Below are 27493 nucleotides of genomic sequence, written 5' to 3'. Positions count from 1 at the left end.
ATTAATGTTTGATTTTTGAATAGTGAAAAATTATTTGCAAGTCTAATATAAATCAGCTTTTAATTCAATGGTTGCATCATTACTTTTGAGAAGGAATGCAATTACAGTGATAGAATTTTGCCTTTATTCTGTTTATATTCCTTTTTTTTTTTGTTTTTATATGAACATGATGTTTAATGTGGGTGGAAATTTTTTCTTGTAGTACATGATCAAACTTAGAGGGGTTTCACAATAGAAGTGGAATAATGTGAGGCAGAGATGAGAAAAAGAAAGTGAGATTATCTGCTTGGCAGTGTAAATGTAGTCAACTAAAATTTTGGGCTGGGGGAAGGATTTTTTATAATTTATGACAGATGTATTTGTTGTAAGGGTATAAAAATATAAAAGTATATAGATTTGTCTGCTCCTGCTAACTAAAAATCCTGTACTTGAAATTGAATTAATAGTTTTCAGAAGCTGTCTTTCCTAATTTACTAGAACAAATGCTGTTGTTTTTCTTTAAATCGGGAGATATTCTTGGCACAATTCCAGGAATTCACAATCACTCCCATGCTTGTGAGCTCCAGGTTGCTTCAGCTATTTGAATTCAGGAAACAGGCAAAGGCAGAAAAGAAACATTAAAGGATTTGTGTTTTGCTGCAGTGTTGTAGACACTCAACTGGAAAACTAGGATTTTTAACAGCCACACTAGTCTGTTTCTGTTAAAAAAAGAAAAAGAAGAAAAAGAGGAAGATCTTGCATTTTATGTGACTTTTTCAGTCTTAAAAAGAGCATGTTATGACCTCACAAAACAGCTTTTTTGCTTTTAGTTTGCAAGTTTTTTTCAGAAAAGTCTGTTTTTTATGGCTCTCTCTAGAGTAACTTGCAAGCATATTTTATTTTATTCTTGGTTTTTTTGAAATGTAAGAACAAGTACACTGCAGTAATCTATTTTCGGAGATGCAGCAGGACCATGATTGATTTTTTTCCTTGTTAATTTTATTTTTATTTTTATTTTTTAACTGTAGAAAGAAGAATCAACATGCCCTACTGATGGAACATTGGATTTAGGATGTGAATCTGAGTTAGATGGCACTGAAATGGCTGAGACAAACAATAATAATGGAGAAGAAAATGGTGGTAGGTGATTTAATCTCAATATTAGAGGGCATATTTTGGGAAAAGAAAAAGTATGGTTTTCTTCAGATTTTTGTGATGTGATTTGTAAGCAGGATAAATAATATTTTGTACTCAGTGGAACTATTTTGAGTGACTGCCTCTCTTTTTGGCCTTATGAAGGAATCAGGAACACTAAGTGCCTTTATTTGACTTAGTGTTTTAAAAGACAAAGAATAGTGGTGTTGGGTGTGTTTTCAGTAGGTAATTTTTCATCTTACAATTTTTTTGTTTAGAGCCCAGAGCTAAAGAATAATTTACCTTTACCAGAATTCAGGCTTGGCAGTTGTCAGATTCAGACATCTCATTGATTTCAGTGTGGACATGTGGGGTTGGTCCCTCAGCAGAGTTCTGGGCAGAGGACAAAGGTTTGTATTTTTTTCTTTCAGGCAGAGGTACTCCTGTTTGCCATCGTGACATAACAACCTCTTGAAGTATCAAGAGCATTTTTTTTTTTTCCTCTAAGATAATGACAAACTGAAACACTGAAATATGTTAAAAATGGGAACCTTAGAAATATTATTTTCCTTTTTTTGAGAGTTAATAATTAGTCATAGAGAGAGCATCAGTCAGCTAAAATTACTTTGCAAGTAAGAGAAGTGAATATCATTACAACTACACTCATGTAATGTTTGTAAAGTGAATGCTTTATTAAAAAAAATAAATAAATCTGCCTGTCCAGGACTTCTGAAATAAACCTTTTCTTGGCCAGTTCTCTTCTGCTGCCCCATCACAACCCGTCCCACTGCTGGAGTGCAGCCTGCTGTTTTGGCATGCTTGGTGTATGGTGAGAGGTGTCCTGTTTAGAACTAGGACATGAAAAGGCTCAGCTTATGTTGCTGTTCTGCTATAGACTTCCTTTTTTAACTTGAGCAACTTACTTAGCTCTCAAGGCTGTACCTTTACTGGACTGTACTGCATTTTTCTATTGCTCTCCAGCCACACTGAAAAATCATAAAGTGTTTAGTGATAGGAGTAACAGAACTATCCATGAAATGTTGTGGGTCTGTCTAGGACTGAAGTTTTGAAGCTCTGTGGAAACAAAAGTTCAGAGTTAGTAAATGTTTCTGCTTCTTCATTTTCTTTGAAATATTATGTCTGTAAGTTGACTCTGCATGTGCAGTGATTTGATGCTTATGTAGTGTATGCTATGTATGTAAGTGAATTTACATGCTTGCAGTTCTTTAACAATTCCTGTTTGATACTCACAAAATTTGTTGATTCACAGTTCCTGAAATTGCAAGAAGTATAGAGCAGTAAAAAGCAATGTAAATACAGTTGCAAATACAAAGCAAAAGTCGATGTTACTTGTTATAAACAGATAAAAATTATGGCAAAAAAAAAGGCCAATTATTTAAGAGTGTTAGGATGTAAATAGGATGTTATAGAATGTAAATAGGATGTCATAATTCCAGAAGTAGAAAATTGCTGGGTTTTGACTGGGAGCAGGCTATGTACTATTTTCACAGTTCACAGTAATAAAAATAATTATAGCACTTGTGATGACATAAAAGAGAAGCGGCAAAAATTTAACATTTTGAAATAGAACATTAAATTACACCTAGGTTGGTTTTAAACCTGAGAATTTTCCATAATTTGTTATCTTTAACAAATCTTGGAAAACTGCAATATATTTAACATTTTGAGAACTAGACTTTTAAAGATTTTTTTTTTTGTCCTCCAATGGATATCAATGGATATATAAAAAAAAAGTAAATGGGAGGGCAATAATGATATTGCATATAGAAAGGCCAGTGCTGGATGTGATTAATTAAGAGTTAAATGCAGCATGTATTTCACAAATAGCATATCAATCAGCTAATACAGAAAATAATTCTGCCAAAGATGTTTGATAATAGCTTTTCTTGAGACTGCAAGTTTGTTGTTAAAGATATCATTTATATGCACTTAGAATTCTGATTTCGTTTACAATACAGAAGGCTTGGCTTAAAAATAGAACCATGCCCAAAAAATACTTCCAGTTTTTGGTAGATTGAAATTGCAAATTATTTAATCTGCAAAGGCATAGGAATGATCATCCATACAGGCATTTTGCTCTGGAGAGTGTAATTTGACCACTCTTGATTCAGTATTTTTTTATGTCAATGCTTTTTGAAAACTATGAAATCTTTCTAGCTTAAATTTATTGATAATAAATAATAATTTTGAGACTTCTTTTGATTGCCTTGTAAATTATTGCAGTTGAACAGCTTGAATTTTTTTAGATTTTCAAGCAAAGAAAAAAGGTCATATTTATGTAGTAGAAATATGTATTCAATAAATCAATATATCTGAAAAGTATTTAAGGATCACAGCAGAAAATAAATTGAACATGAATGAGATGCTTTTGCTAATTAGTCCAATGCAGTTCTTAGACTATAATTCTGATAGTACTGATTAAAGAATATAGACACAGATTTTCCTTTGGGTATAGCACTAGTTAAATGATTACCAGTGTATTGCATTCATTATAGCTGTAAGAAGGAATTAAGGTAAACAGGAAAGGATTTAGAAAAGACACATAAGTCCTGAGTGAACAAATACCTCCTTTCTTCTGGGGGATTTAATAGGGATGGTCTCATTAGTTTATGAAAGGAGAGGTGGTGACTTGATCGGTTTGTAAATATTTGAGAAAAGTTATTTCTGTAGAAAATATTTGGTCTAACAGACCAATTACACTTTTCACACTAAAGCTGGGGTTTTTTTTTCCTTTCCAGGAAACCATTCTGTGGGATGAAAGTAGCATTTAGTTTAGTGCAAAAAACACTTCATGAAATTCTCTGATTTGTGTTTTAGAGTATGTGAGATACATATGAGGATGGGCGTTGCTTGCACATTGAATTCCTAATTGCCCAATTGATTGCATTTTTATTTGCTCTTTTCCACTCTGATAGAATCCAGAAGCTGCAGTTCTGACAGAGTGATCAGAAATTGTTTAGCAAGAGTTTAAAAAAATGCCTCTTTAAATGTAGCTGGAAGCAAAAGGATGAAACTGTAAGCAACAGCCTCAGCCCATTTGTGGGCTTTGAGACCATAGTCTTTGGGAATAAAAAGTACCAGCTGACACTCAGACAGAGAAGAATCACATCATTCCTCAGCAGGCACATTTTTCGCAGTATACATGCAGGCTACTGAACAATTTTATTAGCATAATAATATCAAAATTCCTAACCATTATAAACACATGACTTGGCAAAAGCTGTTACAACACATCGGTATTGCTAAGTGGACAAGTGAAATGGTCACACTTCAGGATTTTGCAGATGCTGTGGAGAATTCTTCTTTCCCCACCTTCTCCAAAGGCATATGTTAAAGAAACTCTTTACGCTACAGTTGATTTTGTTTGGAATGGGATTTCTGATAGAAGCTCTGGAGCAGTCCCATATCTTTAAAATGCCATTTTCCTCAAATACAGGGGTAGCATGTAAAGATGCTGTGGGTAAAAGAATTAAAATCCCAATTACTGTTGCCTGGGAAAATGATGACTATAATATCCTTTTGCCCATCAATAGGATGTTCAGTTCTCAAAAAGCATTTGTCCCTAGGGTTTCTGAAGCCAGGGCTAATCCATCAGCCACGGAGTGCAGTTGATTAAAAATGGTCTTTGCCCGAGCCAGTGGAATGCACAATGATGTAAGTGTGCAGGAGACAGCAATTCCTGCATAGCATGACTTCCCTCCCCACCTCAGCCCAAGCAGGGCTTCTAATATCTGCCCAAATACGAGCAACATATGTCTCCTCTGGAGGCACTTTGGTTTTCAGCACTTCCTAGAAGTGTGTGTTCTTCAACTATGAACATGAAATGGCAGAGTTAATTCCTTAGGCAGTTTTCTTAGAGATAGTTGACAAAATGATGGACAGCAGAGGTTCATGTTCATGCTGAATCCTGAAATTGTGCTTTGTAGCTACTGTGTTTTTGAACACCTTGTGCCTTTTCAACTAGGAAACCCTGGGATAACTCTGTAGCAAGGAATGTTCACCACTGTTTGAAACCTGAGTCCCCATTTGGATATTCAGTTCCTTTCCAGGAATGGAATTCCTGGCAATTCAGTGAAACCTGTTGCTATTATCTCATCTCTTGGGAATAATATTGGATGATTCTACTGAAAATGTTTGTGACACGTGGCAACATCTGGATGTGAGATAGACTCTTCTAAAAGCAGAAGAGCAGCAAAGCAGTATAGCAGCTCAAATAGAGTTTTGGGTGACACAGCAGTGAGAGGTAGTTTTTAATTTGGCTTAGATTTTTTTTTTTTGGTATATTTTTCCTTCATCTTTCTGCAACTATAAAATAAAAATATGGTACCCGGGATTGAGCTTGTTTTGTTTCATTTCTGCTTGAAGGGAGTCATAAGAATAAGAGAAGATACTGTGAGGCTTGAGGATGTTTCTCAACTGTTTTTTTTATTTTCCTGTACAGTAGTTAATGAGGTCTAAGGAGTTGGTGGCTTAGTGATGACAGGCTGTATATTTTTGGTGGAAAATGTTGACTTGCTTTGGAATAAGGATTCACAGTTTTCTAAGCTTTGTGAAACATTTGGGCTCAAAAACGTGCTGTTAATATAATGGCATTCAATGCAGGCTAAGAAGCTGATGTGGTATTTGATGCCTTTTTCCAAAAAATACTATTCAATACTATTTATTAATTCACAGTGCTAGTATTGCTTTTCAGAAAGAATATTGCAGTCACCGTAGTACCCTTGATGTATACATCTGTTTTTGCTTGCTTTGGCAAACTCATACAATTAACTAACTCCCAAACTGGTTTTCATTTTCAAGAGCTGATGGCAACAGCCGAGTTCTGAATTGTTCAGTTTTGGCAAGTTGGGCTCTAGAGATCCAAGAGTGATGGAGGTGAATTAGTCAATACATCTGTGTTGGCAAAGTGCAGCTATTTATGTCACTACAAGTATAGATCTGTGTCACCCAAAGAACATATTGAATTTTATGGATATTTTAGAGAGAGAGATTGTGTGTATGTTTTCCTGAGGGAGTTCTCTCTGAAATTTCATATCTCCAGAGTGTGTGCATACATTTTATGCTTGAGATAGACTCTAGTCTTTAGCATATGGTAACAATATTAATTTATGCTTTGCAATGTGGCCATTAGTGAACAATCCTTCTCATCTGCTGTGATTAATAAAAAGGGAAGTGAACGGCTGTTGATTTTGCTGGTTTGATTTAAAATCAATATGATCTGACAGAAATCAAAATTAATTGTGCTGTTGATTTTGGGAAAATAAGCCCTTTACTGGACAGGAATTTTTCTGTCCATCTAGTTACATAAATCTGTTTACAGTTATTCCTAATAACTTTCAATGTCAAGGAGACAGAATAGTTTTTTGTTGTATTCCTCAAAAAATTGTTTCTTTGAAGAAACATGTCTGCCAATATGTTTCACATAGGTGTCATTTCTTGGATGGGGAAGGTAAAAGATAATAAAAAATAACAGAAATAGCCTGTAAAATTTGAAATTCAAAGAAATTCAGCATTGCTGATTTTTATAAATCATAGCCTTTTATAATAATTAACAAATTCTTGGAAAAATGGAGGAGAGGAAGTTATTTTAAATGGAGTTTGCCAAAAACATTTTTAACATACTCTTTTTGCTAAGTAATTCTAATTCTATCGTTCATGTTAACAGTCTCTGAACACTCACTAAGGAGGTCTTATCTTCAGAAACCCAGCTGCTCTTCCAGCTCATAACCTAACAGTTTATGGCTTAATAGTTGCTTTTTCTTTATTCCTTCACTCGCTCCTGGCCCTTGAGGAAGCCGATTTAAAGAATGGAGCCTAATTATTCTCCACTAAATGGAAATGCCTCCTGTAGGCTTAAAACCACTCTTGTTTCCTTTTTCTACTGTAGCAATAATGGTGAATCCTCTTTATTTGCTACCCAAATATTTTTCCTTTATCTGTCACATTCTCTCAGGGCTTTTTTTTTCCCTCCCCAGCACCCAGTTTATTTTTAGCATTCTTTTCTGATACATATTTTCAAGGGAGCATGGATCTGATAATATTCATGGATCCTCAGTGCTTATGGAAAAAGTGGCTGTAGCTTTCCAAAGTTATATATATGTACAAAGAACACTTTAAATTAGCTTTTCTTTTAATGTGATCTTTGGTTTCCATAGGAGAAATGCCTCTTTTGTTCTTAGGGCATTGTTTTTTTACTAGGATCATCAATGTTGACTTCACTTGTGTATCTCTTTGTCATATTTTTTTCTTTCTTTATGTCTGACCCATTCAGAGAAAAGCAGTTGGACTTTATCCATAGAAATTAAGAAATAAATAATGACAATTTTATGTGGTCACAGGCATTTTAATGCAGTCACACTTTGCCACACATTGATTCAAATTACTAAGTAGCAGAACATGTTTTAAAGATTAAATTTATTAATGGTTGCATATTTGTATTTAATTTCCTACAGAAAAGACAATTCATATTGTTTTTAAACAATATCCTGATTATCCCCTAAATCAAGCCTGTATGTCAATTTCAGTATTACTTTTTGCTAATGAAGTGAGTAGACTGTATAAGTTATTAAGCAATGTATTTAGATTTTTAATGCTTCTACTTCTGGAAAATAGGCAGTGACATCTCTTATTTACTACATGGTTAGGTTCATAGCAATGTTTTGTATCAAGCTGTTTTTAAGTGGAAATGGAAATTTAATCAAAACATAAAATGCAACATGTGAAATAGTTTCCTACTATCTTACTATTTTAAAATACAAGGTACATGAAGAAAACTACAATGTGCAAAATAAGTTTTAAAAAGGAAGTATCATTTGTTCTAAATAAATTGGGATGAGTTTCTCTAGTCACAGTGTCATTTTAAATATTTCAAACTCATATATAAGATTTCAAACTCATATATCTATTTCTTTAATCATGAATTACAGGAAAATTCAGGGTTTTTTCAAAACTCTGAACAAACTAGGTTTGAGTTGCACTAAAGAACCAGCCTGAAGTGAGGTGTTCTTTCTGTATCTGCAGGAGAAATTACAGTGATGGAAAGCTATTTATTATTTCATTGAGTTTCAGTTCCAGTTGTTTCACCCACTAGAACAGTCCCTGTTTATTGGTTTAACTTTGTTGTAAAAGATTCAAAGGAACAAAAGCAAAACAAACCAATACGCTGATAATATTTTATGCAAAACTGAAGTAACGATAGAAATAAGAAGTGTGGCCTATTATAGATTCTCACAGCTCCAGGTTTATTGTTAAAAGAGAAATGAATGAAAGTACAAAATTAATATAGAGCTGTGCTTTGTTTTATTCCTGCTGTATCATGACTTTGATGTTAATGGTTGTGGTGTTGAGTATCATCAGATAGCTGTCAAACCTCTTCAGGGTGAACTTTATCACCAAAATAAATAGGAGAGACTCCTGGGCAGTATCCTAGATCACCATAATGAAAATCTGAATTTCCCATCTCAACCAGAAGGTAATAGGAGTTGCAGTCATTCTGGGGAACAGGAATAGGTTTATCATGACAGGTCATGTTGTATCTATCCTGTTTCAGGAGAGGCACTTATGTTTACCAGTTTCTATTCTTTAGGGATTTTTGAATGTTTTCTCTTCTTAACTTTGGGGTTTGTGTGCACATGCTATTTCTGGGTTTTTTCTTCAATTCTTTGAGTCTCAAAATTTGCCAGAACACAGTAAAAAAAAAAAAGGTTTCTTTGAAGGAGAAAACAAAATCTGGGCAATTTGAAATGTCACATTTTTATTTTATGTAGGTGTTACTTGTCTCAGGAGCTTAGCTGTTGCAGTGATTTGGATTATATAAACCAGCTATTGTTTGTTTTCTGCGGACACTTTGCAGCTCCTTTACATGTTCTTGTTTGATAGTAAGCTTTGCTCATCATGTGGAAAAGACTGATCCAAACCAGGTGATTCTCTAAACTCACAACCTGTTTTGTGTTGCAACTCTTCTTTGTATACTTTGATAAATCCAGCAAGTATATGGGAAAAATATAAAAAAAAAAAAAAAAAAAAAAAAAAAAAAAGACAAAAATCAGTTATAAATCTTGTGACAAAATAGCATTTCTCTTACCTGGTAATGAAAAATGTTATTCTTATAAGACAGTTATCTTGGCATAACAGCAGTGCCACAGAGTGTATTCTCTCTTACTGAGGTAAGTATTAATTAGTTTTCCTTTCAGTGTGAAAAAAGGGTTTAATATCACATGCATCTTATAATGACCATTAATTATTGATTACTAAATTGTCTGTGTCTTTTCTTCTTACAAACACAAATCAAAAACCATTACAATGTTTCTTCTAAGAACCATTGGTAAAGGCATGAGACTTAGCTACTTCTTGTGTCTCCTCATCCCACTGAAGGATAGGCAGAGAAAATAGATCACCACTGGGCTACATTATTTCTGGCTCATGTCTGTGCAGCTTCTTTGAGTGTCTTCAGAATATTCTGGTGATGTGCAAAGTATGGCAAATCTTGGAAAACCATTTACTGCCCCAAAACTTTGTATAGAAGGTATGTCAACACACAAACCCGCTTTTGAACACTGCTGGAAGGCAGACTTGAATTGAGTCAGCAGAGAATGTGAGAAATCTGCTTCATTTCTGGATCCATGCTAATTCTGGTTTAGCTGGGCAGCCTTAGGTTACTAGTGATAGTAATAGTAGTGCAAGGCATTAAGTGTGGAAAGGTTTCTACAGCCCTTTTAGTTGAGTTTGCTGACCACCAAGACTAATAGGATCCTCCAGCTATTCTCACAGCTTTCATATCTGTTTAATAAAACTTATTTTAAAAAAAAAATCATATTTTCACTTGTTTTTAAGTAGAAGAATTTTTCTGTGTCGCACACATTTATTCAAGAGGCTGTTTAATGCAAGTACTGTGGTCTTTGTTCATTAAAGCATGTATTATTTAGAAAGCTGACAAGTATAGCAGCATGTATTACCTGAGAGACCAGAATTCATCTTACAGGATATTCCAATCCACCCATTAAACAGCAAAGTGTGTTCTTAGCTTTACCAAGAAGTGCTTGTACTATAGGTGAGTCTGGCTCCTAAGAAGACATTACAATCTGATGTGAAGTTATATATGTGTGGATCTTTCTAGAACCAGGGGTCATCAGTGTCTCTTGTATAAATGCTCTTTTAAATATCTTATAATCCATTAAAATGTATTGATGAGATGGATAGTTTTTGTCTAGCTTCTATGTGAAATCTGTTGTTAAATTATTTCAGGACCTGAAAGGCAAAATATGCAAGGCCTCCTGAAATGCATAGAAAGGGTATGATGAGGTACAAATATTTGTGAAGCAGTCCATTTACTTAGAATATGGCTGGATTTTCGGCTGATTTGGACCTCAAGATCAACTGAATTTTCTACAGCAAGCTTTTTGTTTTTAAGGCATTTGTTTGTATTTGTTTATTTTTCCATCCTTACGACTCTTCAAGAAATAGGGAAGATAACCTCCATAACAGTATTCTGATTTTTTATTTCTTTTTATGCAGTTTGCCCAAAGCAGACATCTGAGGAAATGTCTTCCAATCGTGATTCAAGCCTTACAAATGCACCAGTGCAAAGCAAGCTAGTCTCTTCCTTCCAGCAGCACACCAAGAAAGCACTTAAACAGGTAAGCTTGTACTGACTGCTCATCAGTTGGCTTCCCTTTAGCATCTCTGTCATTCCTATGTGAATGGGGTGTCAGCAGAACTTAAAGAGTCTTCTAAAGATTTTTAGTGCTATGTTCATGGCGTTTTTTGGGGGTTTTGTTCTGGTTTTAATAAAGGTGCAGTCCTATTTGTTATGCATTTAAAGGAGGTTTAAGTGCAGATCCTGTACTTCAGAGTAAGCACTTAAAGTCAAGTAAGCAGAATTCTTTATATTTTCACACCCCTGCTTTTCCTATGTAAGCATTTGTGCTGAAAATTTTATGTGAGTTTAGGAATAAATTAAAAAAAAATATTTTTAAAGAAGTGCTGTCGATAGGAAAGACTCTAGGTATACTTGTTTAGTTTGTCTTTATGATCTGTTAAATAACTTTTTTCATACTGTATTTGCTACTAAAGGGTATAAAAGTGGGGTAGGGTTATTTTTATAAAAAAATTATGATTTGGATGATTTAGGACCCATGATAAGTATTAAAGCTTGCAAAAGCAGCTGATTATTCAAAGTCACCTATTAGCTGAAAGCATGATAATGTGAAAATTATTTTCCAGCATTGCCAAATTAATTCAGCTTGCAGCCAGAAAAATGAAAAACTATACAACTAGAATTGATGAAACCCCCTATCATTACCTTTTCTTCATTTTGAATTGTGACATTTCTAAAGTGTTAGGATAATGAGATGATGTTGTTGTAATATTTCTCACGACTGCTCTCCTGGTTATGGTTAATGGAGATCTTGTATTTCATGGAGTAGTATATTGCTGAATAGTTTGTTTAGACTTAAGTTAAGCAAAGCCTGTTCACATCTCTTCTAAACACTTTAGTTTTTCATGCAGGCTGAGTTTAAATCCAGTAAATTTAATAGATGTTTCTTATTCACATAAGGTTATGCTGTATTTAAAGACTTTGAGGACTGAAAAGCATTATTAGATTGAGGTTTTACGTGTGTTTGTTCTGGACAATTGAAGAGTGGGCACAAAACAGCTCACTAACCATTAGGATAGTTGTGAAAAATTTACACTTTTTGGAAACGCTTCTGTACAGATCTTTTGTGATCTGTGAACTTCCCTAGGGATGGAGGGAGTAGAAGAAGGGAAAGGCAAAGGGGGAAGAAAGGAAAAAAAAAAAAGAGCAAAGCCACAAATGTTTGAACTTCTGGAATTGTTTAAACTCTGCCATTTGTCACTTAGCATATACATAGCATTACAAATAATTTTAAAAGGCCAAATTAATCAGAATAGCTTAATTAATATAAAAAGTCATAACATTGATGTGAATCTTTGAAAACATTCCCTAAGGCAGTCGGGTTAAAGCAACATCAGAAAGTTAAGTAATCGATAAAAAGAAATTAGTTTTAATTAAGTTGATGGTAATTAGATCCTGTACTTCAGAGTATGAGAGTAGCATTACAGCTATCAGCAAAATGTTTTCTCTGTGCACAATGTGAGACAAATGGGCATTTGTATGGTGGAATAGTAGCTTTGTTTTCTCTTAAAGTTTTGGGCGTTGGCTACTGCCATATTTACATAGTGCAGGTTTGATTTGTAGCACAGGTGAATAAACCTTAACAGTGATTTTATTTATAAAATTGCTGTTGGAAATTTATTCTTTTGTTTTCTAATCTTTCAATTGCTTTTACGGCTGCATAATACCTAATATTCGTACAAAGAATCTGTCAGACCTTTGAATACAGAAGAAACTTAGACCCACTATACAAAGCTTACAACTGGTACAAACTTACTGATTCCATGCTAAAGTAACAGGATAAGCAACCATCAGACTCTCAGCAAGTGCTTGTAATATATAAATGTATATATATTGTATATAATGTATTGTAATGGGGTCTTCCTTAGCTATTGCTTTTTATCTACTGTGAAAAAGTCTTCAAAGAATGAAACCCTACACGATAGTTTTCAGTTTCCTACTCAATTTATTTAAAACCAGTGGGTTCTTCACATTACTTTGGTCTTGTGTGTATTTGTTTTGTAACCTCTAAAAATAAAGTGAGAGGGAAGTTGATAATGTGCAGTTCTCCTTGAAGATCTGAGCTGGAAATAGAAGATTTTCTCTACTGTTTATCTACTTATTAACCGGTCATATGTAATTCTCTTTAAATTATTATGTTCTAGATTTACATATGATTTGCTTTTTAGTGAATTCTGGAGATATATTCCTGGGTTTAGATTGCAAAGAGCAATCTCATATTTGGCTTGTAGCAGCCCACATTTTAGGATGTTCTTATGAATCAAATTAGCCACAATGCTCCATTTCATGAGCTTTGCAAGGAACGTGGAGGAAAGGGCATTTTTTTGAGCCCTGGCTCTTGGTTTTGATTTCTCTCAGTTATCAGTGGATTTGGGGAGCTTTGCAGGGACCAAGGAGGTTTGCAGTTGCAGTGGATTTTCATAAGGTCTGTGTCACAGATCAGCCCTTATGTCTTCACCTTCTAGAGGCTGTGCTGCCATTTTGGTCTGGAGACTTTCTAGCTTCACCACCTTCCATGGTGTTCTTGTTGGGAAAGAGATTTTGAGTGTTTTACAACTAAGTGTGTTTCATACTTCCCTTTGGTTTCTGAACAAATTTCAGTTTTGCTCTTGTAAAATGCTTACACTTTGTTCTGAGTGTAAGGTCCCACAAGCCAGTCCCTGTATATGAGGTTATAGACAAAAGAGCCTATGGTGTAGAGCTGCCTTTTATGCTTGGCTTTCTGATGGCAGATTTTACAGATTTCTGTTTCCCTTGTGCTGTTGGGAGTGCTTGGGCATGTGTTCCCAGCTGTTGCTGATCTTGTACCTTTGAAAAGAAGGCTTATGGCACGCTGTCACACGCTGATTTCCCATCAGTGCTGATCAGTTCCTTACTGATCTACCTCATTTTCACACCCGAGAGTTTTGGCACGCAGACCCATGTAAGGACCTCTTCCTGGGAAAGCACTGAACTACACCTGCATCTGCTAGCAGTGGTACATGGTCACACTACTGTGTGCATTATTCTTACTCTGGACAAGGCTAACTCCAGTGTGGACATCAAGTCATGGCATAGTATCTACATGCTTCTGTCTGGTCCATTTTTCTGTTCCATTGACTTGAGGTGATATTTTTTTCTGGAATTCTTCGCTGTATACAGATTTTTCTGTATCTACCAAGATGTTCTTGGAACATTTCCCAGAAGAAACGATCATACCTGCAAACTGGCCTCCCGTAGGTAACACTGAGAATGTGTGAATATCCAGGACATTGAGGTGGTGTTAGTGTCTGTTGGACTCTGATAGCCAAGTGTAAGAGCACCTTGCCCGTCAGTGTACCAGGTGTTCCCTGGGTCAGTACCAAGAGAGGAGAAAGAACTCGAAGATGCGCTCTAATGGTGTCTGGGATGATAGTAGACCTCCCAGACATGGAAGAAAATCCTGCCTCCCTTTTGGCACTTTGGAATCAGCACCGAGAAGGGTACCCATAAATTTTCTGTTGGGAGAAGAGAAGGATACTCCATTCAGACTCAGGATCTGAATACAGAACCAGGACATGTCTGAGACTGTGCTGGGCATCCAGATCTCTTTGTAGAGACAGAAACTCCAGAGACAGCAGCCAAGTGGGTTTGGGAGGAGAGAAGCTCAGGAAATAAGGGAATCAACACAAGGTATGTCACTGCCATGGTTTGTTTTGTTTTCCTTAACTTTGGGCTTTGTCTGCATGCTTGGTGGCTGGGTTCATATATGTGCCACTATTTGATTCATGAAGTGGGTAGATGCAGTTTTTTAATGAGAAGGAAGGCACCCATTTATAGGATTTGGTCTTAGGGTAGAAATGGCAACTCTATACCCTTTTTTTTTTTTTTTTCCAGTGGATGCTGTCACACCCCAAGCAGTAATAGAGCTTATGGGGAAGTTAGGGTTTAGCTCAAGTGTTGCTTCTGAATTGGAGGACATTAGACCTGTACAGCTCCAAATAACATTTCAGGCTGACATATCCACCACAACTGTAATTCTTATTAGAAACTAACCTACAAGAGGCTAAATTTCAGGATGATTAAGACTGTAATTTAGTCCTGACTTACCCAAATTCATAGAACCAGTTTATCAAGATCTCTTTGGTTTTTTTTAGTTTTGTTTTTTTTAACACAGGTGTCCAAGTGCCTAGGTTGGCACTGAAGGTAGAATCCTGATCTCCCATGATGCTGGTGTGAATTTGCTTTCCTGTCTTCAGCTCACACTGCTTACATTTCTTTCAGAGAAGAGCAAACTCACCAATCTTGCTCCCTCCACACTCATTCTGTTAGGACTTCTTTCCTTGGCTACAGCCAGATGCAGGTTATCTTGAAGCATTTTGCTGTCCTTAGGAAGCGATCCAGTATGAGTCTGTCTGTGGTGTCTCTCCTTTGACTCATTTGAGGAACTGCTCCCTCACATGCTCTAATATAAGCCTGCCCTGCTTTCCCTTCCTCACCCCAAAGAAGCAAAGGTGACAGAGGAGATCATTATGATTTTGTCTTAATCACTTAGAATTTAAGTGCAGGGTGTCTTCCTGAAAGGCTCTGAAAATCCACTGTGAACTGAGAGGTATTTTTTATACTGAATTCCTCATTATAGAGAGTTTGTTGCAGCTGTCTCTGTTAACCACCTTCTTATGTTTCATTTCAGATGCAACAAATGTACCAATGCCACAGTTGGAGAATTCTGGCTCCCTAGCTGAAGCATTTGATCAGATGTCTGGCAACATAAGTGACGATTCTTGACAAATTTTCCTGACAACAAATGGAAAAGAAGGAAAACATGTTGCATTTTGACTTCTAGAGAGATTTGGGAAGGGACACTGGAGTTTACAAAATGCATTCTGGAAAATGGAAGTTCGAAGATGATAAACTAAACTGATTTTCTGATTGCCAAGACAAGTCTAGGGAAGAGGACAGAGAAACTATGGCAGGGAGACTGCATAATGGGGAAAAGAAGCTGGGAGAGCAGGAGTTCCAGCAGAAGCTGTTGAGGGAGTACATGCACTGCCCGAAGGCTGGCTGCACGGTATGTCCCTCTAAAGGTCCCTCTGCGTGGGCAGCGTGTACCAGCTGCTCAGCACACTGCTTGGGTAAGGCGCAAGACAGTGTTTGTGACTCCTCTGGGTCATCCCCGTGGTCCTCAGCCCTTGCCTGTGATGGAAAGAAGGGACAGGAATCCACACAATCCTTGCTTTCTTTTTGTGCTGCTTTTTAAGAACTGCCTCCCAGTTGCTGGAGCGTTCTGCTTGTTTCTTCTCCGGGGTTGTTTGCACAGCGTGCTTTTTACAGCACTCCTGCACCTTTTCTGTTCTAATAAATGTATTTTGCAGAGTTTCTTAGTCTGAGAAATAACTAAGCAATTTTAAGTGTTGAAGTGTAGTTGCCCTTTTACCTCAGTGTAGGACAGTATCCCTCACTTAAAATATGTCCTGGCATGAGTATTACCTTTGTTTAATTGTACCACTGCAACATAGTGGAGTCTTCTTCCCAAATATAGTCTGAAAGTGTTCTCTTTCTTCTGTTCTGTAGATGCAGCTGCTTTTTCCAAGTCTCAGGTAATCAAGCTGAAGATAGCAGTTCTAAGCATTGCATTTATCTGATAATGTGTTTCTTTAAATAGCCTGGGGAATTCCCTTAAGTAGCCTGGGGAACTATTTCAGGTGGATTGGTCATTGCGGTTGTATTAATGAAAATATAATCACTAGAGACTGGAGTCACAGTTAAGCTTTTCCAGTGGAGTTATGTGATTTTTCTTTATACTGGCAGTGAATATTTAAGTGAGTATCTTCTTTTGGGCCATGTGAAAAGAACACCTTTTAATTTGAATAGTTTGTAACATGAAATTATATCCAGGTGACAATGAATCATGCCTTGATTTTGAAGTGCATCCTAGAAATTGTTGGCCTTTTCAGGAAAAGGCAGGATTTGGAACAGCTCGCAACTCTTCAGAGCTCTAGGAAGCCTCCTACAAAATGTTGACAAGCAGTTATCTACAAATGGTGTTCCAGGAGCTGTTGGGTAGGTCCCCAAAAGTCTGTGTGCTCAGGATGTGTGGGCAAGCTGGAGTACCCAGGCTGAAACAGGATGTCAGGCAGAATGACATTGCACTGCTTACTTTGGTGCAATGTAAATTGTCTGAGTGGTAATATGAGAAGATTTTTTTTATCTGGGGAGTCTAGCTATGAAGCCCCTGCTGTATGCTTTGGCTCCTGTGCAGAGTGTATTTGAAAATTTGACCTCATGGAAAGTGTTGCCTAATGTTTTAAGGTTTTTTTATTGACACTGCTATCTTTATTTTAATTTGGTTTTCAACTGCTTTCTACAAACTGTTTCCTTACCTATATGTGCTTTGTTGTGCCAAAGAACAGATTTCCCCATAAAACACTTTTCAGCTGATGGATGTTGTTAATTTAATACTACACAAATGATTGAGAAAACCCCAATTCTTCTCTTTGTAAAAAAGCTTGCATTTGCCACCATCATTCCCATTCGCATGCAAGTCAAAAAGACATTGAACACATCACATATTTTCTGCCCTTTTTTCTGTAGTTGGGTAAGCACCAAAGACATTTCCTTTGCAGTCTGTTGTGACCTGCAGCAACTGTAGCTGTGACTGCATTGTTGTAATCCCATGGAAAGTAGTGCTGGCTTGCAGGTGTACAGACACCCATGTGAACAGACAGCTCTCCTGTGTCTGCCCCATAAAGGTCCAAACACTTCAGTTCAGTGTTGGCTGGTACACAGGTTCAGTATTAATGTAAACTGTAGTTCTACAGAAAGACCCTGAGCCCTACTGAGACCTAAAGAACAAATATGCAGCAAAACATTATTTTTATTCTAAATACAGATGTAACTACCACGAGGTAGGAGGATGGCATGGGACAAGAATGGATGCTTATTTGAGAAGGTATTAGCATTTGTTTGAAAATAAACCCCAGGTTTCCTAACTTCCATCCTGCTGATTCTGACACTGTTCTTCATCTCTGGATGACCATTTGTGTCCACTTGGCACCATACTGTCATGTTTAGAGTACTAGTCTGTTTTGAAGTAAATTAATTTGCTTTGGAAATGGTACTTGTGCTTTCTAGTTGTTTCCATAGGACATGTTTGTTGTGTTTTGATCTTATGGTTGCATGTCTATAACTGAGTGCTTTATGTTTAATATCAGAATTAGTGGCATCCAGGAAATAATAATGGGTGCACTCTTCATGATTTCTGGTGCTTACTGGTTTAGTTTAACTGCTCTGTCTATCTGTGAAACAGGTTGCTACTGAGAAATTTTAATTTAACCGAGACGTGGGAATTAAAGGCTCTTAACTTTACTAACAAAACGAGGGTGAGAGGGAAGACAAAGACTGAATTTTATGGTGATGTTAAGTGAATCAGTGCTAAACCATAAACCTGTTTCATCTCTGTCAATTTGGGATCCATGACCATGATGTAGAGTTTTTATTTATTTTGTGCAAGGACATTGCCCAGTATATCATAGCTTCTGTTTTCACATGGCAGAATGGAGGAATTCCATAGCTTTACATTTCTGATCCATAATGTGTGAAATTTCAAAGGTTATTTTTCATTACATGAGTTTCAGAATGTAGTCTTGACATTTATGGAACAAGTAGAAATCTGGGACGATGTTGCTTAATGCAACCAAGTGTTACATGTCTTTGTTGATAATAACTTTAATTTTTAACATTCTCAGCATGTCACGCATTTAAGCTCAAATGAAAGCAGTTTTCTGCATTAATGGTTTATCTGTGTGCTCCATTTTTTCATTCTGAGTTGAAAAGATGTGGGAAAGAAAAATAATTTTAAAAATTACTGAGCAGCAGTAAAATCAGAGCACAGAGGCTGACATTTTGCTTCTGGTGCTCTTTTGGGGAGGTATTTTGCCCTCATCCCCAGTTACCTTTTAGTTTATATTGTTGAATTTCATTCCTGCTTGAAAGATGACTTTATGAGTTTTTACTGAAGACAGTCAACCATTGTGTCACATGGGTGAAGAAGTCTTTCCTGTGTTAAGATCAACTAAATATGAAATTATTATTCTTAAGAGCATGCAATGGCATTCAAGGAACCTCCAAAATACTGCTATACTCCAATAGGGATAGAAACCCCCTAAAAAAAAGAAGGAATCTTGCACTTGTCACCTCTTTATTAAAAAAAAAAACACAAAACACTTTGAATTAGGAGTTCACTGTTAATTTCACGGTGTTTTTCTTTTGCCATCTATCTATAGAGTTTATGTTTTCTTAATTCTCATATTTTTGTTTTAGTTTGAATTCTTTGGCTGAAAATGGATTGATAGTTTACTTAAAGATTTTGGCAATAAAAATAGCTTCATTAAACCAAATAATTATGCCAAGCACTGTATAATGACCATGGCAGTGTTATTCAACAGATGGTCACAGGTTCATTTTTATGAATGGGAATACTGGGAATTCTCCATACTCATTATGTGCGAGAGATTCACAGATGTCCTTTGCAAATCTGCTTGTGAAAGGCTGGATGTAAGTATTATATTTTGGTAGTAATTTTAAGCGAGTTTGTAATGTTTTATCTTGTATATTACATGAACTTTAATTTCCTTTCTTTTTTTTTTTTTTTTTTTTTTTTTTTTTTTTTTTGGTACAAATAGGATGGTAGTAGTGTCTTACAGAATACTTCAGTGGTGATCTGTTCTAGTATTTAGAACGTGCAGCTTTTTAAAACTCAAGCATTTAGCATGAAGTGATTGAATGCTTTGAAATATAAACATAGAGTCTTTTCAAAGAAAAATACTCTTTATGTAAGCATATCATATGCACTACATGTGTTTTTCTCTATATTTTCCATAGTGAAATCGACACCTTACCATTTGGTAAAATCATCATCTGTTTCTTGCAGCTCTGTAGGAAGTCCAGCTAGGAGGTTATATATCTCTAAATATGGATGAGATGCAAAAGGCTGTGTCGGTAAAAGATGACAATGTGTTAGTTTCTGTTTCCGTATCTACAGTGAATCTGGAACCATTTTCCGTGGAATAAGTTACAACATTTCTGATTTTCTTCAGGGCTAGTTATAAATTTGATTTATTTGGTGGTGGTGACTAGGAAAGCACTAAATTAGCTCAGCACACTAAAAGCTCAGTATAGCAGGCATTTGGTGCATGTTTCACTTGGAGTAATCTCATTGACTTCCCAGCTAAGTAGAATTAATCTTGGGTTACAAGATTCTTGTCTTATCCTACAGTAGTCTTGTATTCTAAAATGAATATCCCTCAGGCTAGGTCTGGAGAAGTTATATATTTGTCCTCAGCTGAGACTACAGTGATTGTCCTTTGTTTATACTTAACTCCTTCTGGTGTTTGGCTTCCCCTGTAACTGGGTGTCAGTCAGTAATTCCTCCCACTGCTGGGTTGCTTCTAGTGTTGTCTTGCAAAGATTTGTCTGTCCAAAATTTCAGATCCTCCAGCTTCAAATTCAGAGGAGAATTTAACACAAAATTGTGATTAGCTAGTATATCACAACAAGAATGTCTGTGCAGAATCTCAGCCATCTCTTTACCCTGCAAATCATATGTTAGATTATTTACTTGATATCTTTGTACCTCTTCTCATATCTTTCATTTGACAAATGAAAAGTCAGAAAGGCATGGGGAAGGTTATGTCTCTATTCTCTGTACACAGGGTAATTGACTGGTAATTTGTTAACTTTGTGTTAAAAGTTTTACTTAGATTTAATGTCTTCATTGTGGGGGGGGAAGAGTTTTGGGGGGGGGGTTGGTTTGGTGTTTACTTTTTTTATTGTTGTTTTGGTTTGGTTTTTTTTGTTCTACAGCCTGTCCTTCAGGTGTGTGTAGCTTTACTGTCAGCTTGATTTTCAGACTTAACTTGGGCCCTTTTTGGTAATCAGTTCCTTGTGCTGCAAAACTGGAGGAGCTGGGGAAGGGACTGGCAGTGAATCAATGTATGTTAGGGGAAAAGAAACTTTGAAAAACAAATGTTTGTCGAAGGTAAATGGTGTCTTTAAGGTTTGTGCTTGGCCCTCACATACAGAGATGCTTAGGCTGTAGCTCGAGAAGTGTGCTATGCCTTGAAGTAAATAGTTCTGTAGCTTTGTCTGCTCCCAGCTGTATTTCCTCATCTTGCTGTCCAGTGAGTGTCCTGCATTAGTGCTTCATAGGCATGAGCTGGCCTGTGCTTCTTGCAAATGCCAGATCAGTTGTATAAACATGTGCTTAAGGACTACAGGGGGCTTGCCAGTATCAGAAAAGAAGGTAAGTGGTGCTCCTGACAAGTATTGGGTACCGCTGCCCTTGTTCCAGCAGCACGTGTGCCACCTGAGGTGTGGGAACACTGCCTGCCTGTCACTGGTGCTGGGTACACTGCTGGTTCCTTTCTCTCCTTCTGGGAGTTCAGTCTAAGCATTGAGAATCAACTGTGAGGCTTGACAAAGAATCTGCCTTTGCCACACTGGCTGTATAAATCATTGAAATGGTATTTCCATAGGGATGCTGGCAGCAAGGCTATGGACCCTTGGTAGAGGTGGAAGTTGTCTTGGAAAGTCAGGAGGAGGCAGGAGGAGAGCATGGAGCATTGTTTGGGCTCTAACCATTTGCCTTGGGTGGAGGAAATGAGGATGACATGAGGCAGACCAGATTGTGGGGCACCATGATACAAAGTTTGGGTTGTGGTTATATTGGTGTATTGGTAGTGCAGACATTGCCAGTCTTTTCAGTTAATTTTTAGTGAACTGTTTCCCACTGTCTTTGTGGTTCATTAAGGATCACCTGATTTCATACTTAGGTTTGCAGGGTCATTCTTGGAATTTTGAAGGATTTTTGAGAAATGTTGACACTTTAGAAATTTCTGTCCACAAGTCTGGCTGTGCTTGCTCGATACCAGTATGAATTTTCTGTCTTAAAATGGTTTAAATTACAGGGTGTTCATTATGGCTTTCTGCTGCTTCTTTGGTTCAGTGCAGATCTGACCAGCTTCCTCTCTTTGTTTGATTTCAGGTTTTCTAATTTGCTTTTTATTGCACAGTGCTTACGTGTCTTTTAAGAAGTACAATAAAATGGGTTAATCCATGAAATAGCTTCTATGTGCCTGGTGTATTTTACGTTGTGTAGAGTGTTATTTAGAGGAACAGACCAATATCGATTTCTTTCTTCTCAGAGGTTTTTTTTTTTTTTTTCTATTATTTAGCTATGTGAACAATTTGGAAAGATATTACAGTCCATTAAAGTTACAGACTTAAGCCTCATAGGGCATCAGTCATTCATGCTCATAAACCTGTAGGGATAATTCATTTCAAATATGTTCCTTGTTGACATGGTATTACTTTAATAAATCCCCCCAAGTTCGTAACACAAATCACAATTGTAAAAATAGAGTGCACTGTAAGAATGGAGAAAAAAAGACAGGAGGCTAGCAGAGATCTGTATTAAGCCCAGCCCGTTCTGATTAATTCCAGAATTTTAATGCTTGCAGATGTATTAATTGGCAGGTATTTGTATTTGTATGTTTTAAGACTTTTTGAATGAAATATCATTTTCCATATAAAATAATCTGATGGGTATTTGCTATTTCTAATCTGTAGATATTTTATATCACATTATCAGCCCTGTATTTGATACATTTATGAAACACAAAGCACTACCATATGTAGAGATTTATTCACGTATCATTTTTCCCCAGATTTGCCAGAACACCATCATGTTCGTGTTCTGAAGGTTAATGCCCAAAGTCAAACAGACAGAAGCCAAATGCTGCAAGGTTTCCAAGATTAGGACTGATTCCCTTCACGAAAATAAATGATTCCTGCCATGTTCAGTGATTTTGTGCAGCACTACTCACGGCTGAGTGAGTGCATCAATACTGTAGTCCTTACATGCTGTACATACTGATGACACTCTGTGTTAACTTGATTGACTGAGCAGTATACTGGAGAGGATGCACCTGCAAGAGATGTGCAGACATATATATTTTTATTCTGGTTTTGAAACATTTTGGGTTTACTTTTTTTTTTTTTGAAATTTTAGCTTCACATTTCATGGGTTATCACGTTGTGCTGTTAAGGTAGAGCAAACAGTTACATGTTTCTTTGTTGTCAAAACTGGATTGGAAAATGATCTAAGGTGCATCTTCTTTCTTTATAAAAGGGAAAAAAGCATGATTTTGTATTTTAAAAGAAAATGACAGAAAGAGGACGAGTGTGAAGTCTGGCAAGTCAGTAGCTGTGTGAATTATGCTTATTTTAAGGGATTCAGTTTAATGGTAGAGAAATGTCATATGTAATTCACTTATAAGCATTATTTTTTGCTACAGTTTTATGTGTTGTTATCGTTTTTGTAGGCTTTGAGACAACAGCAGAAAAGAAGAAATGGAGTCTCAATGATGGTAAACAAGACTGTTCCTCGTGTTGTTTTGACACCATTAAAGGTGTCCGATGAGCAGTCGGATTCACCTTCAGGTAAATAGCTAAAGGACCGTGTGCAAGATCAGCTCCAGTCACAGAGCCTTCCTCTGAATCAGATGTGTAGCATACAGAATTTGGAATTGCTGCAATAATATTTCCACTGGGTGGCTTTGTTTAACGTCTTTATTTCCTTATCAAGACTCACGTCTCAGGGATGGAGATTTTTCTTTAATAAAAAACTGAAGGCACACAGTAAAAAGACAATTGGTAATAGCAGCAGCTTTAAAGGAATGCAAAATAACATTTTGTTTGGCTCTGGAGCTCTAATGGAGGACCACATGCTGGTATTCAATGCCATAAAAAGAGAAGGGGGGGAAAGGCATGCTTCTCTGTGAATCTGAATTTGTGTCTCAGTTCTGCATTGCAATACTCAAATCCTTTTGTTAGCTTTTCTTCTTCTTATACCATGCTTATCACTGCAGCATAACCTTGACCTTTAGCTCTGGTGGTTAAGTTGCTTCATTTTAAGAGATTTCTGTGTCTACGTTTTACACAATTTGACAATTTTATTTCCAAGCATATCTTTACTTTAAATGTTTCTTCAAAAAGAAATGATCTTTTTTCAGCCTTAGATTGCTTTACTGCCCCATAACTTAAGGTTAAAATATTTTTTAAAATATCTCCTGGGCATTATAGAGCTGTGTTATTTTTATTAGATCCATGAACATTTTTATTGACCGCAGTGTTCAGTAAACTTTAGTTTTCAGCTCTCAATTGATTTATTGAGCTTTTACTTCCAATTCCTCTGATGAGGAGGAATTGTATTGTGACCAGAAAAGCATATTGCCTTTCAGCAAGAAGATGTCAATTTTTTAAAAATTCTATTTTTGTTTTGTTTACGGAGTAGGGGGTGCTGAGGGGATTGTTAGTAAACGTGCAAAAGGATCATATTTGAGGGATTTTACTTTTTCCAAAGGATCGGAATCTAAAAATGGTGAAGCAGATGGTTCTGATAAAGAGATGAAACATGGGCAAAAGTCTCCAACTGGAAAGCAAACAAGCCAGCACTTAAAGAGGTTAAAAAAATCTGGTTTAGGTGAGTAGGAGAAAAATAAATATCTTGCTTGTAATAGTGATATTTTTCTATACTCTGTGTTCTCTTGAAAAGCTTTATTTTTCTGCTTACCTGTCCCTTTTTCAAACTCAGACGCTGACCCTTTCTCAAGAAGACATCTTTCTGTCAACCTGGAAAATTGATGGTCAGGGATTTTTTTCCATCCTCAGTGGTTGCTTTTTAAAGTTTGACAGACCTAAGCAACTGCAGGCAGAGAGGTGATTTAGCAATTAGATTCTGATTGTTATGTAATGATTTTCTGGGGGATGGTGTGTAACAGATATTCTTTCTTCATGGTGAATTTGCTTGCCTAATGTGCATTTCTTCCCAGAGATAGTAGCATATTTGCTAACATGCTTGCCCAATTAGAAGTTAACATTCTCTTTTCTTCATTTGCATTATTGCATGTCACATAGAGATTTGGCATAAAAGTTTTGGTTGGTTCTCCTTTGGTTTAGTTCTTCAATTGGATCTGTAACTCTTTTGAAGCTACATCTCTTGAGGTGGTAGATACAGTTTCTGGTTTTATTTTCTCTGTGTTTTTTAATGATGTTCATGGATCATGTTCTGTAATTAACAAAGAATTTTCTCTGAAGAGATGCTAGAAGTAAATCCTCAATCTCCATGTGATAGGCAGATTTTCCTGCTCTGCATGAAATTTAATTGGAAAAATTCCCTAGAGGGCACAAAATGTAGTGTTCACTAAGACTCTTGTCTCTGCTTAAGTGAAGTCAAATAATGACATAACTGTTTCTTTATCTTTACAAAGTACTTTTTGCATTCAGCAGAATGCTGAATCATTTAGAGAAGTATTTTGCAATGTGGCCATGTAAAAGATAACAAGCTTTTTGTAGTGGCTAAATACTAGAAGTTATTTTATGTCTGTCTTTGTGGGGATAAGATTGTTCTTCTTTATTAATCATCCAGCCTAGTCGTGGTTTTATATATAATGATCCTGTGAAATAACTCCAAGGCACTTTACTTCCTAAATGCCATAGGAGAGTTGTTAAATGTGCTGTTGCCAGTTCCTGGCAGTGTAACCTATAAGCATTATTGTATCACAGCCTCCCATGAAAGTGTTCTTTGGTTTCATACATGATCTTCAGATTATCAATCAGTCCCATATGGATAGCTAGTTTTCTATGTTGATCCAACATCATTATTCAAAATAGACCATACTCGTTCAGTATTACAGCTTTTTCTGTCCAGTTATGTTCAATGTTAGATGATTTCCTGTAATTTTTCTTTAAATTTAAGACTGAGATACATCATTTCAAGTTTACCTTCTTCCCCATCTTCAGATATGACATCAACTGTTGGCTGATGATATCAAATTAATTCATTAGGGGTTTTTTGGTGGACTTTGGAAAATAAATATACTGGCCTTTTGGAACACCATGGATGGAGTGCAGGGAACTTTGTATAAGGTTGTTTAAGGGTTACTGTTCTTGTACCTGCTGAAATGTTTCTCTCATGGCACAACATTTCTTAGGATGCTAAAAGTGCAGTTGTAGAGCAGCTTTGAGAATTGGCCCAGAGTCCTCTAGAGTGCACAATTCATGTCCAGATATTGTTTGATGTCTGAAACTCTGCTGATCTGCCCAACATTCATTACATGTTGTGTTTGGTAGACTTTCTGAGCTCTGATTAAATATGGTTACTTTTTTTCCCTTTTAGTTAACAGATGCTGCCAGCTGTGTGATTTCTGTCCTTTTTCTGTTTTCATTTTTATACCTTAATGTAGAACCATGGTGCTCCCATCTCCTTATGATTAGTTCTCTATGTTGAAGACTAAACTCTTATTTTCCAAGGCTGCAAGCCTGAGTTTATCTCTTGTCTTACAGCTTCTGTTTCTGATCTGGACAGTGATACCCCTGCAGTATACAAGGATTCAAAATGTCTTTCTCTGTGGAAAACAACATAAAAAACATTTGCACATGTTTTGTCATAAACTCTTCTCAGAGCTGTGATTAATGATGCAGTAGTGTCATACTTCCAAATACTTCACTAAATCTCATTAGAAGCTTGGGACCTGCTAAACAGATCCTAAATTAGCCATAGGTGTGCAGGAGAGAGAATTTGTTGTCCTTCTGAACAGATCTTGAGGGTGTTTTTTTTAAGTAGGACTGTGATGGGCATCCCCAGTTTGCTACTGGCCTAGAAGCAATACACACATTTCTTCTAGAAGATGATAAAACCTCCATAGTATTCTTGTAAGTGATAACAAGTCAAATAAATCAGAAAATATAGGTTTGACTCTTTGTCTTGGGCTTTTCATGCTATGAGAATATCTGCCACTGGAGGATGTTACTGATTTTGCAGTCATGTATCTTATTTCAGTTTGGATTATCTCTGTGTGTATGCCTTCCCATAGGATATGGAGTGCTAGCTGGGGAAAATGTTACTCTAATTTGAAGTCACTTAGAAGATGTGGATATGTATTTTGTATTGATTAAAGAAGAGAATATACATGCAGGCATTAAAATTCAATGCATCATACAATTTGTGTTATGCTCAGGGACTGTGTTCTTTTTACATTTATATTTAGTGGGTGGAACAGATGGTGAGAATAGTTTATTGTGAAGTTTATTCATGAAAATGGGCACTTCTTCCATGCAATTGTCCTGTATAACAGGGCATTCATTTGCTGGTAATGGAGTCTTTGCTGTACTGAAATAGAATATGTTAGAAATATGTGTAGGAAAAGGTTATCCTGTGCTGAGTGCAAAGTAGTTCTTGTCTCATTCAGTTACTATTGGCTGCTGAAAAATAAAATTACAAGAATGTTTATGGGAGGCTGTGACTGAAATGGAGCTTTTAGAATTTACCAGTCTTCATTTTCTTGCATATGTGTATTTTGTACTTACACACTTCCAGGGAAGAAACCACCACAGGTCCTTTAATAAATCTAAAGCATAATTGCATTCCTTCTATTAATGTTACTGTTAAGTAGCTTGTAGCATTTTAGTAATTCCTAATAAGCAGTATGCCCACATTTTCTCATTTTTAAAACATATTTATTCTCCTTAACATGTCAGTTTTAATTGTTGCTGAGAAATCCTGTGAAAATGCCAAATGCCATCATTCATCATAGCGGTGGAATAATTTTTAATCACTTTTTTAGAGATTCTGGTGGAGTTTGTAGTGTTTTATATAGTTCAGGCCCCTCTTATACCATTTTTAAA

The 27493-nt window shown here is 36.4% G+C and overlaps 1 protein-coding gene across 1 annotated transcript in view; it reads left to right on the top strand.

The window, feature by feature from the left end:
- The window catches only part of ASXL3 (ASXL transcriptional regulator 3), a 110680-nt gene that overhangs the window by 41673 nt on the left and 41514 nt on the right, over positions 1-27493 (top strand). Inside the window, exons 4-7 of the mRNA XM_056482787.1 lie at positions 1008-1119; positions 10648-10769; positions 23131-23248; positions 24171-24290. Coding sequence (XP_056338762.1) covers positions 1008-1119; positions 10648-10769; positions 23131-23248; positions 24171-24290 — 472 coding nt within the window. The remainder of the gene's footprint in view (positions 1-1007; positions 1120-10647; positions 10770-23130; positions 23249-24170; positions 24291-27493) is intronic.

The sequence above is a fragment of the Oenanthe melanoleuca genome, chromosome 2 (genome assembly GCF_029582105.1).
Source record: "Oenanthe melanoleuca isolate GR-GAL-2019-014 chromosome 2, OMel1.0, whole genome shotgun sequence".
Classification (NCBI taxonomy): domain Eukaryota; kingdom Metazoa; phylum Chordata; class Aves; order Passeriformes; family Muscicapidae; genus Oenanthe; species Oenanthe melanoleuca.
This window is presented reverse-complemented; position numbering and strand designations above follow the sequence as displayed.